Source organism: Mesoplodon bidens, assembly GCF_964165515.1.
Source record: "Mesoplodon bidens genome assembly, chromosome: 2".
In the NCBI taxonomy this organism is placed as follows: domain Eukaryota; kingdom Metazoa; phylum Chordata; class Mammalia; order Artiodactyla; family Ziphiidae; genus Mesoplodon; species Mesoplodon bidens.
Genome location: NC_138177.1, coordinates 118442641 through 118459775, shown reverse-complemented (window position 1 = coordinate 118459775; position 17135 = coordinate 118442641). Strand labels below are relative to the sequence as shown.

Sequence of the window (17135 nt, the reverse complement as noted above, 5' to 3'; positions counted from 1 at the left end):
CCTTTAGCCAGCCTCATGAAGAAAAAGAGGGAGAGGGCTCAAATCAATAAAATTAGAAATGAAAAAGGAGAAGTTAAAATGGACACCACAGAAATACAGTGCATCATGAGAGACCACTAAAAGCAACTCTATGCCAATAAAATGGACAAATTTTTAGAAAGGCATAACCTTCCAAGACTGAACTAGGAAGAAACAGAAAATATTAACAGAGCAGTCAAAAGTAATGAAATTGAAACTGTGATTAAAAACCTTCTAACGGGGCTTCCCTGGTGGCGCAGTGGTTGAGAGTCCACCTGCCGATGCAGCGGACACGGGTAGTGCCCTGGTCCGGGAAGATCCCGCATGCCGCGGAGCGGCTGGGCCCGTGAGCCATGGCTGCTGAGCCTGCGCGTCCGGAGCCTGTGCTCCGCAACGGGAGAGGCCACAACAGTGAGTGGCCCACGTACTGGGGAAAGAAAAATCTTCTAACGAACAAAAGTCGAGAACCACATGGCTTCACAGGTGAACTCTATCCTAGAGAAGAGCTAACACCCATCCTTCTCAAACTCTTCCAAAAAATTGCAGAGGAAGAAAACTCCCAAACTCATTCTATGAGGCTACCATCACCCTGATACCAAAACCAGACAAAAATACTACAAAAAAAGAAAATTACAGACTAATGCCACTGATGAATATAGATGCAAAAATCCTCAACAAAATACTAGCAAACGGAATCCAACAAATTAAAAAGATCATATACCATGATCAAGTGGGATTTATCCCAGGGATGCAAGAATTCTTCAATATACACAAATCAATCAATGTGATACACCATACTGACAAAGAATCAAAACCATATGATCATCTCAATAGATGCAGAAAAAGCTTTTGACAAAATTCAACACCCATTTATGATAAAAACTCTCCAGAAAGTGGGCATAGAGGGAACCTACCTCCACATAATAAAGGCCATATATGACAAACCCACAACAAACATCATTCTCAATGGTGAAAAACTGGAAGCATTTCCTCTAAGATCAAGAACAAGAGAAGAAGGTCCACTCTGTCCATTGTTATTCAACGTAGTTTTGGAAGTCCTAGCCATGGCAATCAGAGAAAAAGAAATAAAAGGAATACAAATTGGAAAAGAAGAAGTAAAACTATCACTGTTTGGAGATGACATGATACTATACATGGATAATCCTAAAGATGCCACGAGAAAACTACTACAGCTAATCAATGAATTTGGTAAAGTTGCAGGATACAAAATTAATGCACAGAAATCTCTTGCATTCCTATACAGTAACAACAAAAGATCTAAAGAGAAATTAAGGAAACAATCCCAATCACCGTTACAAAGAAAAGAATAAAATACCTAGGAATAAACCTACCTAAGGAGGTAAAAGACCTGTACTCAGAAAACTATAAGACACTGTTGAAAGAAATCAAAGATGACACAAACAGATGGAGAGAAATACCATGTTCTTGGATTGGAAGAATCGATATTGTGAAAATGACTGTTCTACCCAAAGAAATCTACAGATTCAGTGTAATCCCTATCAAATTACCAGTGGCATTTTTTACAAAACTAGAACAAAGAAATCTTAAAATTTGTATGGAGGCACAAAAGACCCTGAATAGCCAAAGCAGTCTTGAGGGAAAAAAACGGAGCTGGAGGAATCAGACTCCCTGACTTAAGACTGTACTACAAAACTACAGTAATCAAGACAATATGGTACTGGCACAAAAACAGAAATATAGATCAGTGAAACAGGAAAGAAAGCCCAGAGATAAACCCACGCACCTATGGTCAACTAATCTATGACAAAGGAGGCAAGGATATACAATGGAGAAAAGACAACCTCTTCAATAAGTGGTGCTGGGAAAACTGGACAGCTACATGTAGAAGAATGAAACTAGAACACTTCCTAACACCATACACTAAACTCAAAATGGATTAAAGGCCCAAATGTAAGAGCAGACAAACTCTTAGAGGAAAACATAGGAAGGAACACTCTTTGACATAAACCACAGCAAGATCTTTTTTGACCCACCTCCTCGAGTAATGGAAATAAAAACAAATGGGACCTAATGAAACTTAAAAGCTTTTGCACAGCAAAGGAAACCATAAACAAGACAAGAAGACAACCCTCAGAATGGGAGAAAATATTTGCAAACGAATCAACAGACAAAGAATTAATCTTCAAAATATATAAACAGCTCATGCAGCTCAATATTAAAAAAACAAACAAGCCAATCAGAAAATGGGCTGAAGACCTAAATAGACATTTCTTCAAAGAAGACATACAGATGGCCAAGAGGCATGTGAAAAGCTCCTGAACATCACTAATTATTAGAGAATGCAAATCAAAACTACAATGAGGTATCACCTCACACCTGTTAGAATGGGCATCATCAGAAAATCTACAAACAACAAATGCTGGAGAGGGTGTGGAGAAAAGGGAACCCTCTTGCAGGGTTGGTGGGAATGTAAATTGATACTCTGGAGAACAGTATGGAGGTTCATTAAAAAACTACAAATAGAACTACCATGTGACCCAGCAATCCCACTATGGGGCATATACCCAGAGAAAACCATAATTCAAAAGGACACATGCACCCCAATGTTCATTGCAGCACTATTTACAATAACCAGATCATGGGAGCAACCTAAATGCCCATCGATAGACAAATGGTTAAAAGAAGATGTGGTACATATATATAATGGAATATTACTCAGCCATAAAAAGGAACAAAATTGGGTTGTTTGTAGAGACGTGAATGGACCTACAGTCTGTCATACAGAGTGTAGTAAGTCAGAAAGAGAAAAACAAATATCGTATATTAACATATATATGTTGAATCTAAAAAAATGGTACAGATGAACCAGTTTGCAAGGCAGAAATAGAGACACAGATGTAGAGAACAAACATGGACACCAAGAGGGGAAGCGGGGATCGGGGTGGTTGTGGGATGAATTGGGAGATTGGGATTGACATATATACACTAATATGTATAAAATAGATAACTAATAAGAACCTGATATATAAAAAAATACGTAAAAAAAATGGTGAAATAGGCAATACAAAAAAAGAAATAGGGAAAAAAAATTTTTTATTGTGATGTGAACTCTTAGGATTTACTCTCTCTTTTTTAGACTTATTTATTATTTATTTATTTTTTGTCTGCATCACGTCTCAGTTGCAGCACGCAGGATCTTCGTTGAGGCATGCAGGATCTTTCGCTGCAGTGCACGGGCTTCTCTCTTGTTGTGGTGTGCGGGTTTTTCTGTCTCTAGTTGTGGTGTGCGTGGTCCAGAGCACATGGGGTCTGTAGCTGTGGCATGTGGAGTTGAGAACGCCTTAGCTCTGTGGTGTGCAGCACGCAGGCTGTCTAGTTGAGGGGCGCAAGCTCAGTAGTTGTGGCACAGGCTTAGTTGCCCTGCGGTATGTGGGATCTTAGTTCCCTGACCAGGGATCGAAACCATGTGCCCTGCATTGTAAAGCAGATTCTTTACCACTGGACCACCAGGGAGGTCCCAGGATTCACTCTCCTAACAACTTTCATATGTAACTTCCAGTAGTGCAAATTATATTTATCATGTTTTACATTACATACCTGGAAGTTTGTACCTTTGACTACCTTCACCCAATTCCCCCTCCCCTATGTTGTTTTTGGTTTTTGTATTCCAGTTTGGTTTTTTGTCTCAAACTTTTCTGTAGTATTAAAATAAATGAGAGTAAAAAATTATCCACAGTGTGGAAGGAGCACATAGTCATACAGGATAAACAAAGAACAGCAGTAATTTTCTAGATTTCTTAATTATTTTAACAGATTATAGCAGATTCTGGAAAATAACTTGTCAGCAGCAGGACCTTTTCCATTTTTAATAAAACCATAAAAAAGATAAGGTTCCATGTCATATTTAAACTGCTAAAAATCATCTGGAGAATAGCTGGTGACATAGAAGTCAGATGACATTGAGACATTTGGCAGGCTTCCTCTTCTTGATGGTGTTATAAAATCCACAGTGGACAGCCTGGATTTGAAAAGAAGAGTGGCATCTTTGGAATCTCCACTAGAATCTGCTGAAGTTAAAATAGACCTGATGCCTTCTAAGTGACAGAAAATAGAATATGCCTGGGCATGGCAAAAATGAGACATGCAGAAAACCCACTTGGTTTGGTTTAAAGAAATAGATTCAGCCTTGAGGTTCTAAGTTCCAGAGCTGAAGTGTCCTCTAGTTTTTTCTTTTTCTTTGTATAACTTTCAAGCAAATTCTGCTTTGGAAAAAACTTAAGTAATATGTGAATTATGAGATTGTTAAAGAAGGAGGAAGACTTGAACCCAGTCAGATTTTCGGCCTAAAATATATGACTGTTTAGTTAAAAGTAAGCAGTATACTTTCAGTGTTCTTCCAAAGAACATAGTTTATGTCTATGCATGAATGTTTTAAAAGCTCTGGATGATTGAGACATGTAAAAAAATGTTCTTAAAAATGTTAGATTTACTATTTAAGAAGGTTAGAAAAAAAAAAGCCGCCCCACTGAGAGCCAATGAGGCAACGCATGGAGCATTTTTTTTATATTTAATCGTCCAATTATGTGGAAAGCTTTCTTTTAGGCACTTCTAAGGTTAATGATGAGTCCTTAAGGGGCTTAAGCTGCATATTTCACGTTTATAGTATCATAAGTTTAATTAATTTAGGGTTGGATTTTAGAAACATAAGAATTTTAACAGTGCTCTTAAAACAAGTTAAAGTCATAGAACAGGCAAAATAACCCAGGGGAAATACATGAGAGGTTTTAAAATAGGGATTTTTCATGTGTTGAGAATGGTCAGTCTATAATAACAAGTTTTATTTAGTTTATGTGAACAAATAATTAAGTTTACATTGTGTTCAGTGCTGTACTGAGAACTTTAGGAACCATCAGAAAAAAGAAAAAATGAAAGAAAAAGGAAAGAGAAAAAAAAGAGAAAGTTCATCCACTCAAGTTGTTTCAGTCCAGCTGGACAGACAGGTTGCATATTCAGGCAGTAATTAAATAAAGATTCAGAGAGTGTATTAAATGGTATGTCCTTATCTTTTGCATAATAATATGAATAGCTAACATTTATCTAGTGCTTACTTTACATATACAGTCATCCCTACTCCCCATGGATACCAAAATCCGTGGATGCTCAAGTCCCTTATATAAAATGTTGTAGTATTTGCATATAACCTATGCACATCCTCCCATATACTTTAAATCATCTCTAGATTACTTATAATACCTAGTACAATGTAAATATTACGTAAATAGTTGCAAATACAATGTTAGTGCTATGTAATAGTTCCTGGCACACAACACATTCAAGCTTTGCTTTTTGGAATATTCTGGATTTTTCCCCCCCATCTGTGGTTGGTTGGCTCCTCTGATGTGGAACCTGTAGTTACGGAGGGCCGACTGTATTAACTTGTTTAATTCTCACACAACCCTGTGTGGTAGATTTTATTCCGATTTTACAGTTGAGAACACTGAGGAATGGAGAAGATAAGAGACTTACCCAAGGTTACACAGCTAAAAAGTAGCAGAGTCAGACTTTGAATCTAAGCTGTCTGGCTCCAAAACCCATGGTTTTAACATCTTTTTTGTACTGCATTACATAGAAGCAACAAATTAGGTAGTTTTTGGAGGAGAATGCATGCAGGGGTTAGATAGTACTTGAGCTGCATATTATAAAACAGTATGTGTTCCTGGGTAGCATGGGGCAAGGGAACAGAAGGAGAGAAATTTATATGTTGGAGAAGATTCAAGAGAAACCGAAAACTTGAGTAAAGAATACATTTGGCAGGGCTTCCCTGGTGGCACAGTAGTTAGGAATCCACCTGCCAATGCAGGGGACACGGGTTTGAGCCCTGGTCCGGGAAGATCCCACATGCCTCAGAGCAACTAAGCCCATGCGCCACAACTACTGAGCCTGCGCTCTAGAGCCCGCAAGGCACACCTACTGAGCCCACGTGCCACAGCTACTAAAGCCCGCGTGCCTAGAGCCTGTGCTCCGCAACAGAAGCCACCGCAATGAGAAGCCCACACACTGCAACAATGAGTAGCCCCCGCTCACTGCAACTAGGGAAAACCTGTGTGCAGAAACGAAGACCCAACGCAGGCAAAACTTAAAAAAAAAAAAAGAAAAATTAAAAGTTTAAGTATGTAAATTTTAAAACTGCACAAAAGCAGTTAAATATTGCCCAATATTCTTTCTTTATACTTTTTATTGGCTTATCTAAAAAACAGATGTATTATTTCTCTTCAAAATTATTAAGTTGTCATTCCAGGAATCATAACAATTACTGAAATGAGAGATATGGTCTGTGGTTTATGAAGTTGGGTTTAATGAGTAAGACTTTCCAGTTCCTCTGAGCCACTTTTCTTTGTTAGATTAAAAAAAAATAAAATACAACCATGGTAGCTGATCTGGATGACATTGAATGGCTGGTTACTGTTGAGTGAAGTAAAACAGACTTTTAACAGCTCCTGGGTAATGGCTGAAAGGTAAAGTGACATAAGATAAACGTCTGTGTTCTACTCCAAAAATAGCAAAAGGCATATGGAACCAAGATTTAACTTAGTTGACTTGTAACTTAATCCCACTTTAAACGTGCTTTGGCATAATGAAGGTTGTACTGTGATATTTTTTTTTGCAGAATTAATACCAACGATGGAAAATAATTAAGAAGATAAAGGTTTGAAAGTTATGAATGCTGATTTAATTTTGTAAATAATTGATTCCTCAGAGTTTGTGTATGTATTTTCAAAGGTCATATGTGCACTGAAAAGAGAATACTGGGAATTTTTCTGGATACATGAGTGCCCCAAAATACCAGTTTTATAGCTGTTTATAAGTATAAAACGATTATGTTGTTTTGTTCTCAAGTTTGATGAAAACATTTTAAATTCCTAAAAGAACTTTTATTTTTGAAAATAGAATAATTTAACCTCAGATTTTGTTCAGTTAATAGTCATTTAGTAGTAGGATTTTGAACTGACAAGTTAGGTATTTTAAAAGGATTGATGTAAGCTTCATTTGAAAGCAATTATAACTTAAATTTGGAAGATAAATGGTTAAAATGTCAACTATGGTCCCACCAAATATAAAGTAGAAAAAAATATGCTATGCGTATGGTTATTTTTGATACTTAATAGGAATAAACCTTGTCCCAATTCGCTCTTCTGCTTGGCTTAGAGATTGGAATACAAATGGCAAAACTTTTGAGTTTCAACTAAATTAATGGTTTGGATTTTTTAAAACTTTACACTTCCTGTAGAGCATCACAAAAGGTCTCTTTTCTGGTACTTGGGGGTTGTAAACAGGATTTGGAACATTTATGGTAAAGGTAATGACCTTTATTTTGGAAAAAAATGATGGAATAGAAACTTGGATTAATGAAAGCCAAAGAGATTTACGATTTCTTTTCAAACAAGATTAAGTATCTGACAAATTAAGCAGATTGAAAATCAAAATAAAAATCCGTATATATTTTGTTCTTTGCTTTTTTCGTACTTGTGATAGAATTTGAAGAGTATCAGTTGCTTGCTACAATGTAGTCACATCTATAAGCGAGTACTGAATTTGTTTGAAAATGTAATTTGTTTAAACTTTTTATTTTATATTGGAGTATAGTTGATTAACAATATTGTGATAGTTAAAAAACTATAAACAGTAAAGTGATTCAGTTATATATATATATATATATATATATTCTTTTTCAAATTCTTTTCCCATTTAGGTTGTTACATAATATTGAGCAGAGTTCCCCGTGCCAATCAGTAGGTCCTTGTTGGTTATCCATTTTAACTACAGCAGTGTGTACATGTCAATCCCAAACTCCCTAACTATCCCTTCCCTCCATCCTTCCTCCCTGGTACCCATAAGTTCCTTCTCTAAGTCTGTGAGTCTGTTTCTGTTTTGTAAACAAGTTCATTTGTATCATTTCTTTTTAGATTCCACATATAAGCCATATCATTAAGGTATTTATCTTTCTCTGAGTTACTTCACTTAGTATGACAGCCTCTAGGTCCATCCATGTTGCTGCAAATGGCATTATTTCGTTCTTTTTTATGGCTGAATAAGATTCCGTTGTATATATGTACCACATCTTCTTTATCCGTTCCTCTGTTGATGGATATTTACGTTGCTTCCATGTCTTGGCTATTGTAAACAGTGTTACAATGAACATTGGGGTGCATGTATCCTTTCGGACCATGTTTTTCTCCATATATATGCCCAGGAATGGATTGCAAGATCATATGGTAGCTCTATTTTTAGTTTTTTAAGGAACCTCCGTACTGTTCTCCATAGTAGCTGTACCAGTGAAAATGTAATGTTAACAGTTAGATTCCTGATGATAGCATGTGAAGATATTGACATGGACGTTCAGAATGCTTTGTATTGGTAATAGGTAGCCTGTCTTGGTATGGTCATATTAGCCGTTTACAAATGCCTTTAAAATTTTTCAACACTTTAAATCATTGGGGAGGAATTCCCTGGCTGTCCAGTGGTTAGACGCTGTGCCCTCACTGCCAGGGGCCCAGTTTCAATCCCTGGTTGGGGAACTAAGACCCACAAGCCGCCACAGTGTGGCCAAAAAATAAATAAATAAAAATAAAATAATTGGGGCAGTTATATTTGATCATCAAGTAAGCAGAATAAACATCAGGGACCTAAACCAGATCATTTTGGGCCTTTCAGTGTTTTAAAGTAGACCTTAGAGACTGAAGATATCTTCCTGAATTATTTTAATTGGTCAGTTTATCACAAGTGACTGGCCAGACAACATTTTATGTGCATAATTCATTTAATTTGAATGAACCTACCAGTTATCCCGATTTGGGCAACTTAAATTGCTGTGTTTCAAACTATCTGTGGTATATGCTGATAGCTGGCAGATAATCCAACTCCAGTTATTATATACCAGTTTAAGTTATTATTTACTCAAAAGCTTTTAAAATCTGAAATAGTTTAATATCTTTGAAAAATAAACATGTCTCCTTTATAGTACTTTCTCCTCTTCTTGACAGTGTTCAGAATCAGTTTGAAGCACTTGGAGAGTCTTGTCAGATTATATCCCATTGATCTGTATTGTTTTCCTTTTAGATTCCAGAATTCTACATAAAGACTGATGTTTAAACAAAAAAAGAAAAAGAACAACCATAGAATATGAAATATGGCAATGACAAGGAATGTCAATTTATGAACTTTTCACCTTTTCTTTTAAGATAAAGATACAGATATCACCATGAAGGGGAATATGGATGACTTTGGCCTGAGAGACACCTTGAGTGTCACATCAACCGATTCTTTTGCTTCAGCAGCAGAGGTAGGACATGTATGTTCCTAATGAGGATTTCTTATTCTTTTTAGGTGAAGAATACAGTTTTGCCATTGTGCTGTAATTCAGTTCAGTAGCCATTTATTTAGTATCAACTCTGTAGATAGATACAGAGATACAAAGATGATAAGATACTGGGATACACAGATGAATATACCATGAATATAAGTTCCCACAGGAGCTTAGAGTCTCTTTAGAGAGGTAGACATGTAAACACAAACTTTAGATAAGCACTTTCATATACTGTGGATTATGGGTGAGGCATATAAGTGTCTCAATGGAAAGCAATTAACCTTATATCAAGTGTCTTAAACATATTCAGATTCTTTAGCTGAGAGATCATACCTCTAGATATTTTCTCCAAGGAAATGATCGGATTCAAAGATTTATATATAAAAATATTCACTGTAGCATTTTTAATAATAATGAAAACCTGAAAACAGTCTAATGCCAAATTATGGAACATCCATAATTTGAAGTATTATATTGCCATAAACATGTTTCCAATAATTTTTAATGACATGGGAACATATGTTAAGCGAAAACAGTAGTATGTAGCTTTTATAGAGAGAGTATGCTTATAATTTTGTAACAAAGAAAAGCATGTATGTGGTATATTATGTAAGTATTTAGGCTGAGGAAAAGAAGACTAGATATAAATACACTAATGTGTAAGGAGTGGTGATCACTGAATTACAGATTTATGGGTAATTTGTTTTCCACTGAGATTTAAATTTTTTATCCAAAGAGAAGATTGCAAAGTGGTCATCTTTTTCTACTTGAAACAGCTTTAAAAAATCACATATGGCCAATTTTGTCTTAGAATTATTTCATTTTTATGGTAGATTTTGGATACTAATGCTGTCCTTTTTCATATCGATAGTATCACACAGCTGTAATTGATGTGTGAATTCAAGCTCTAGTGTGGAAAGCTTTAAGTGTTCCAACACCCTGTACCCTAAACCTTGATTCTGCCTTTTTTAAAGCTGTACTGACCATAATCTTTCATCGTCTCAAGATTTTTCTGTATATGTATATTTTAGCTATTGCTTACAGTATCATCTCCTGAATTGTTCATCTTTTTCCTTACATTTTTATACTTGTAAGTTTGCAACACACAGAACATATCTACTTGTTTTGTGAAGAAGCTATTTCCTCTTCTTTTTACTATTCTATATAGACAGGGTTATCTTTCTGTTTTTTCTAGCTTTATTGAGATATAGTTGACATATAACTTTGTGTAAGTTTAAGCTGTACAAAGTGATGATTTGATACACATATATTGTGGAATAATGAACACAGTGAGGTTAGTTAACACCTCCAGCACCTCACATGATTACCTTTTTTTCTTTGTGGTGGGAACGTTTAAGATCTACTCTCTTAGTAACTTTCAAGCATATAATGTAGTATTGTTAACTGGGGTCACCATGCTGTACATTAGATCCCCAGAACTTATTCATCTTCTGACTGGACGTTTGTACCCTTCGACCAGCATCTCCCCATTTTTCCCACCCCCAGTTTCTGGCACTCACCATTCCAAATCTCTGTTTCTATGAGTTTGGCTTTTTTAGATCCCACATGTACGTGATACCATACAGTACAGTTGACCCTGGAACTGCATAGGTTTGAACTGTGTAGGTGCATTTATACGTGGGTTTTTTTCAATAAATACATACTGCATTATCTGCAGTTGGTGGAATCCGAGGATGTGAACCTGCGAATACTAAGGGCCAACAATAGGACTTGAGCATCTGAGGATTTTGGTGTCTGAGGCAGGTCCTGGAACCAGTCCTTTGAGGAAACCAAGGGATGACTATTTCCAACCACATGGGGGGTCAGCGCCCCTAACCACCACATTGTTGAAGGGTGAACTGTATTTGTCTTTCTCTGTCTGACTTCACGTAACATAATGCCTTCAAGGCCCTGCCCCATACATATTGTTGCAAATGGCAGGATTTCTTTCTTTCTCATGGATGAATAATATTCCATTGAATATATATAAATATATGTATACCACATCTTCTCTATCCATTCATCCATTGATGGACGCTTGACTTGTTTCCATTTCTTGGCTATTGTGAATAGTGCTGCAGTGAACATGGGAATGTAGATATCTCAAGATAGTGATTTCATTTTTTTTTGATATATACCCAAAAAGCAGTAGGATTGCTGAATTATATACATATATATTTTTAAAATTATTTTATTTTATTTTATTTATTTAATTTTATTTTTGGCTGCATTGGGTCTTCATTGCTGCATGCGGGCTTTTCTGTGGTTGCGGCGAGTGGGGGCTACTCTTTGTTGAGGTGCTTGGGCTTCTCATTGCAGTGGCTTCTCTTGTTGCGGAGCACAGGCTCTAGGCGCACGGGCTTTAGTAGTTGTGGCATGCAGGCTCAGTAGTTGTGGCTCGTGGGCTCTAGAGCACAGGCTCAGTAGTTGTGGTGCACAGGCTTAGTTGCTCTGCAGCATGTGGGATCTTCCCGGACCAGGGCTCAAACCCATGTCACCTGCATTGGCAGGCGGATTCTTAACCACTACACTACCAGGGAAGCCCTGAATTATATTTTTTGGTATATACCCAGAAAAGAAGTAGGATTGCTGAATTATATTTTTAATTTTTTCAGGAACATCCATATTGTTTTCCATAGTAGCTGTACCAGTTTACATTTCTACCAACCATGCACCAGGGTTTCCTTTTCTCCACATCCTCGCCAGCATTTGTTATCTCTTGTCTTTTTGCTGATAGCTATTCTGTTTGAGGTGATGTTTCATTATAGTTTTGATTTGCATTTCCCTAATGATTAGTGATGTTTAACACCTTTTAATGTACCTGTTGGCCATTTGTGTCTTCTTTGGAAAAATGTCTATTCAGGCCCTCTGAATATTAACCCCTTATCAGATAGATGGTTTGCAAATATTTTTTCCCATTCTGTAGGTTGCCTTTTCATTTTGTTGATTGTTTCTTTTTCTGTACAGAAGCGTTTTAGTTTAATTTAATCCCACTTGTTTATTTTTGCCTTGTTGCTTGTGCTTTGGGTGTCATATCCAAAAAACTGTTGTCAAGACAAATGTCAAGGAGCTTTTTCTCCCTATTTTTTTTTTAGGAGTTTTATGGTTTCAGGTCTTATGTTTATGTCTTTAATTCATTTTGAGTTAATTTTTGTGAGTGGTGTAAAATAGGATTCCAGTGTCTTTCTGCATGTGGTTATTCAGTTTTCCCGCTACCATTTATTGAAGAGTCCTTTCCCCACTGAATATTCTTGGCCCCTTTGTCAAATATTGGTTGACTTTATATGCAAGGGTTATTTCTGGGCTCTTGGTTCTGTTCCATTGGTCTATGTCTATTTTTGTACTAGTATGATACTGTGTGATTACTTCAGCTTTGTATTATTGTATGAAATCAGGAAGTAAAATACCTTCAGTTTTGTTCTTTCTTAGGATTGCTCTGGCTAGTTGGAGTCTTTTGTGGTTCCACACAAATTTTAGGATTTTTTTTTTCTGTTTCTGTGGAAAATTCGATTGGAATTTTGGTAGGGATTGCCATGAATCTCTAATGGCTCTAGGTAGTATGGACATTTTAACAATATTCTTCTGATCCATGAACATGAGTATCTTTTCATTTATTCATGTCTTCTTCAGTTTCTTCATCAAAATATTATAGTTTTCACTCTACAGATTTTTCATTTCCTCGGTTAAATTTATTCCTAAGTGTTTTACTTTTTTGATGCTATTGTAAATGGGCTTTTCTTATTTTCTCTTTTTGATAGTTTGTTTTAGGGCATAGAAATGGAACTGATTTTTGTATATTGATTTTTGTATCCTGCAACTTTACTGAATTTGTTTATTAGTTCTAATAGTTTTTTGGTGAAGTATTTAGGATCTTTCTGTGTATAAGATCATATCATGTAAAAACAGAGGCAATTTTACTTCTTTCTGATTTGAATGTCTTTTCTTTGTGTCTCTTGCCTAATTGCTCTGGCTAGAACTTAACAGTGCTATGTTAAATAGGATTGGTGAGAGTGGGCACCCTTGTCTTGTTCCTGATCTTAGAGAAAGAGTTTTCGACCTTTCACTGTTGAATATGACGTTAGCTGTGGGCTTGTCATATGTGGCCTTTATTATGTTGAGGTGCATTCCTTCTATGCCAATTTGTTGAGAATTTTAATCATAAAAGGATGTTTTATTTTGTCAAATGCTTTTTATCTTTCTTGCTGTAGACACTTATGTCCTAAATGGTTTGTAAAGAGAATTGCAAGTCACTTTGCATTTTTCCCACTGTGAAGAACAATATACCTTTAGAGCAAATTGCTCTAAAGTTTCTTTATAATATGCAACCTTAAAAAATATTTTGCCAAGTATTCATTGTAGTCACTTTAAATTTGTGGTTTAAGTTAACAAAACTTCGATAAACTAAAAAAAATCTTATGGAAAACAAAATGCATGAATACCACAAGAAGGGCTCACTATCTGAGAAACCCTAGGAATGCTTCTAGGGTATAAATGTATGATCTCAGAATGTGAATGTTCCAAGATAAATTGCGTACTAAGAAATGTTTGTTAAATTGTTTTTAATAGCATTTACTGTATGCCAAGCACTTAAGAAAAACTGCTTAATGCAGAAAGTTATTAAGAAAATAAGACCAGAACTCCTTATGAAGTTAAACAGTGTGATCATTTGAAAGCTTTATTCAGAATTATCAGAAAGAGTTTTCACCTATTTAGATTAGAACAAGTCCTGGCATAGGCTTTTCTCTAAGGTTGGTCATCATTTGTGAAAGTGATGAACAAAATTTTCCTGTATAAGCTTTGCCAAACATTGGTTTGGAACCAGAGCCCTTTTTCTCTGAAAAGTCTTTTTTTTAAATAATAGCTTTATTGAGATATAATTCACATACTATAAAATTCACTGTTTTAAAGTATACAATTCAGTGTTTTTTAGTATATTCAGAGGTGTGCAAACTTTGTAATTCTAGAACATTTTTATCACCCCCAAAAGAAACTCCTCCCTATTGGTCATCGCTCCCTTTTCTCTGCCTAATCACCACTGGCACTTACTCCTATACCTTCTGTTTCTATGAATTTGCCTATCCTGGACATTTCATACAAATAGAATCACACAATGTATGATCTTTTGTGTTTGATGTTCTTTCACTTAGCTTAATTTTCAAGTTCTGAAAAGTCTTTTTAATGTTAGGGTACGACTGCATTGAGTACTCTCCTAACTCTCCCATCTGTTAAAGAGATGGTCATTTGATAGGTAGAAACTAATATTGCAGAGAGAGCGTTTTTAGCTGTGAATTTAGTTTTTCTTAGAATTACCACTCTGCACTGTGTGCATGTTTAATATATAAATTTTAGGGTGCTCTTTAAAGAGAAAAAATTTTATTTCTTATAATTCAGATACCTATACTCATAGTCTAAAAGGAAGCTTGGAAAGCTTTTGCTGTACCTCTCTGACTTGATAGCACTTGTTTTTAGCAATCCAGAATTATCTTACTTCCTCTGGGGTCAATTTGTCTCTTTTATCTTGGGCTTTCATTCTTGTGCCAGTGGTTTTCCTTTTAAATTTGAAAGCTTAGCTGGTGACTGAACTGATTTCCTTAGGTAGATTGTGGAGGTTTAGAGCATTGTTTTCTGTTTGTTTCTTCCTTGAATAGGTGAACAGGAAGGATAACTGGGCTCAGTTGACTTCTTTGAGGTTGCTGATTGGCAGGCTTTTCTTTAGGATGAATGGTCTGTAAAGAGCCTAATAGTCAGGGCACACCTGGGTGCAGAATGAAGAGGGCCTTACTCTGGGGGACCCATCACTCACCCTAGCATACTTACTTTCCCCAGGTAGTTCAAGTAATTTTTGTTTGTTTGTTTTTTGGCTGCACCACGCAGCTTGTGAGATCTTAGTTCCCTGACCAGGGATTGAACCCAGGCCCTTGGCAGTGAAAGCATGGAGTCCTAACCACTGGACTGCCAGGGAGTTTCCGTTCAAGTAATTTTTTTTTTAATAAGTTTATTTTATTTATTTATTTTTGGCTGCATTGGGTCTTCGTTGCTACTCGAGGGCTTTCTCTAGTTGCAGTGAGCGGGAGCTAATCTTCGTTGCGGTGCGCGGGCTTCTCACTGCGGTAGCTTCTCTTGTTGCGGACACGGGCTCTAGGCATGTGGGCTTCAGTAGTTGTGGCACTTGGGCTCAGTACTTGTAGCTCGCGGGCACTAGAGCACAGGCTCAGAAATTGTTGCGCATGGGCTTAGTTGCCCCGCGGCATCTTCCCAGACCAGAGCTCGAACCTGTGTCCCCTGCGTTGGCAGGCAGGTTCTTAACCACTGCGCCACCAGGGAGGCCCCCGTTCAAGTAATTTTTAAAGAGAAATGTTCTCTGGTTGCAAATTCTTTTTTTCTGGGGCAGAGAGTAGAATAAGATATAGGACAACTACAGTTGTTCGGACAGACTGTCATTTAAACTACTATTTTCAATCCCTCTTCTTCAGTCCTGCCCTCATACCTGCTCACTGTGAGCCTGGTTCTCTTTGAGGCTCTGCTTAGCAAATGTCTCCTCTTTGACTGTATCCCCTCTTGAACTTACTCTGGACTATGGCTTCCTCATCTCTTTCATCTGTCCACACACTTCCATTTGCTTTCCAGTGTTTGGAAATCTGTGTGTCTTCCTTTTGCTCTTAGTATTATTTCCACTGTTATATTAGTTATCTGTTGCTATGTAATAAATTACCCACAATTTAATGTCCTAAAACCAGTAGAATTCAGGTGTGGGCTGGGGGCTGGTGCCAAGGCTGTAGGTCCTGTCCTGGGTCTCAGAAGTGTGTGCTAAAAAGTGGACCACATGCCCCAGTTTGGGAGTTAATTGCCAGAGTCCTCAATTTCCTAGGGATTAAATCAAGTAGAGGGCATGTGTCTTTGTGTTAATCTAGATTAGAGCCTTCTAAGTCCTGGGGGTTCCACACTTGGAGTTTAATAGAGGCACAAGCATTTTAGGAGTCACCTTCTTAAAATCCAAGTCTTATGGGGTGGTTTTCTGGAGCTCTTGGGCCTTAGGGTTAGTCCTGTGAGAACTAAATCCTAGGGCTAATCTAAGGAGCCCATCGTTTTGGTATTTAATTGTGACGCCACATATATTAGATAAGGAGTGACTCCTGGACTGAGCCTCCCTACCAAAGGCAGCAGATACCATCTTTCAAAATAAAAAGAGGGTCCTGCTTGGAGAAAGTGTCGAGGAGAAGCTCCCACAATACAAGAACATTGGCCTGGGCTTCAAGGCAGCCGGAAGGCCATCGAGGGCACCTACATTGACAAGAAATGTCCCTTTATTGGTAATGTCTCCATCTGAGGGCAGATCCTATCTGGTGTGGTGACCAAGATGAAGATGCAGAGGACTATTGTTGTCCGCTGAGACTACCTCCACTACATCCAGAAATACATAAGAATATGTCCATGGACCTGTCCCCCTGCTTCAGGGGCATCCAGATTGGTGACATTGTCACAGTGGGGGAGACTGGCCCCTGATCAAGACTGCGAGTTCAGCATGCTCAAGGTCACCGAGGTTGCCAGCACAAAGAAGTGATTCCAGAAATTCTGAGACTGGACGCCTGCCCACTCCCCCAGTTATTTCCCATACAATAATAACAATAGCAAATATTTGTTATCTCATTGTTCTGAGGGTCAAGAATTTGGAAATGGTTCTGGCTTGAGGTCTTTTGTGAAGTTGTAGTCAAGTATGTTGGCTGGGGCTACAGTCATCTGAAGGTTAACTGGAGCTGGAGAATCTGCCCCA

The 17135-nt window shown here is 37.3% G+C and overlaps 1 protein-coding gene across 8 annotated transcripts in view; it reads left to right on the top strand.

Moving 5' to 3' along the window:
* The window catches only part of MIGA1 (mitoguardin 1), an 89031-nt gene that overhangs the window by 53448 nt on the left and 18448 nt on the right, over window positions 1-17135 (top strand). For all 8 annotated transcript variants that reach the window (XM_081223855.1, XM_081223856.1, XM_081223854.1 and 5 more), the window contains exon 8: window positions 9240-9340. In XM_081223855.1, the coding sequence (XP_081079981.1) occupies window positions 9240-9340 (101 nt within the window). The remainder of the gene's footprint in view (window positions 1-9239; window positions 9341-17135) is intronic.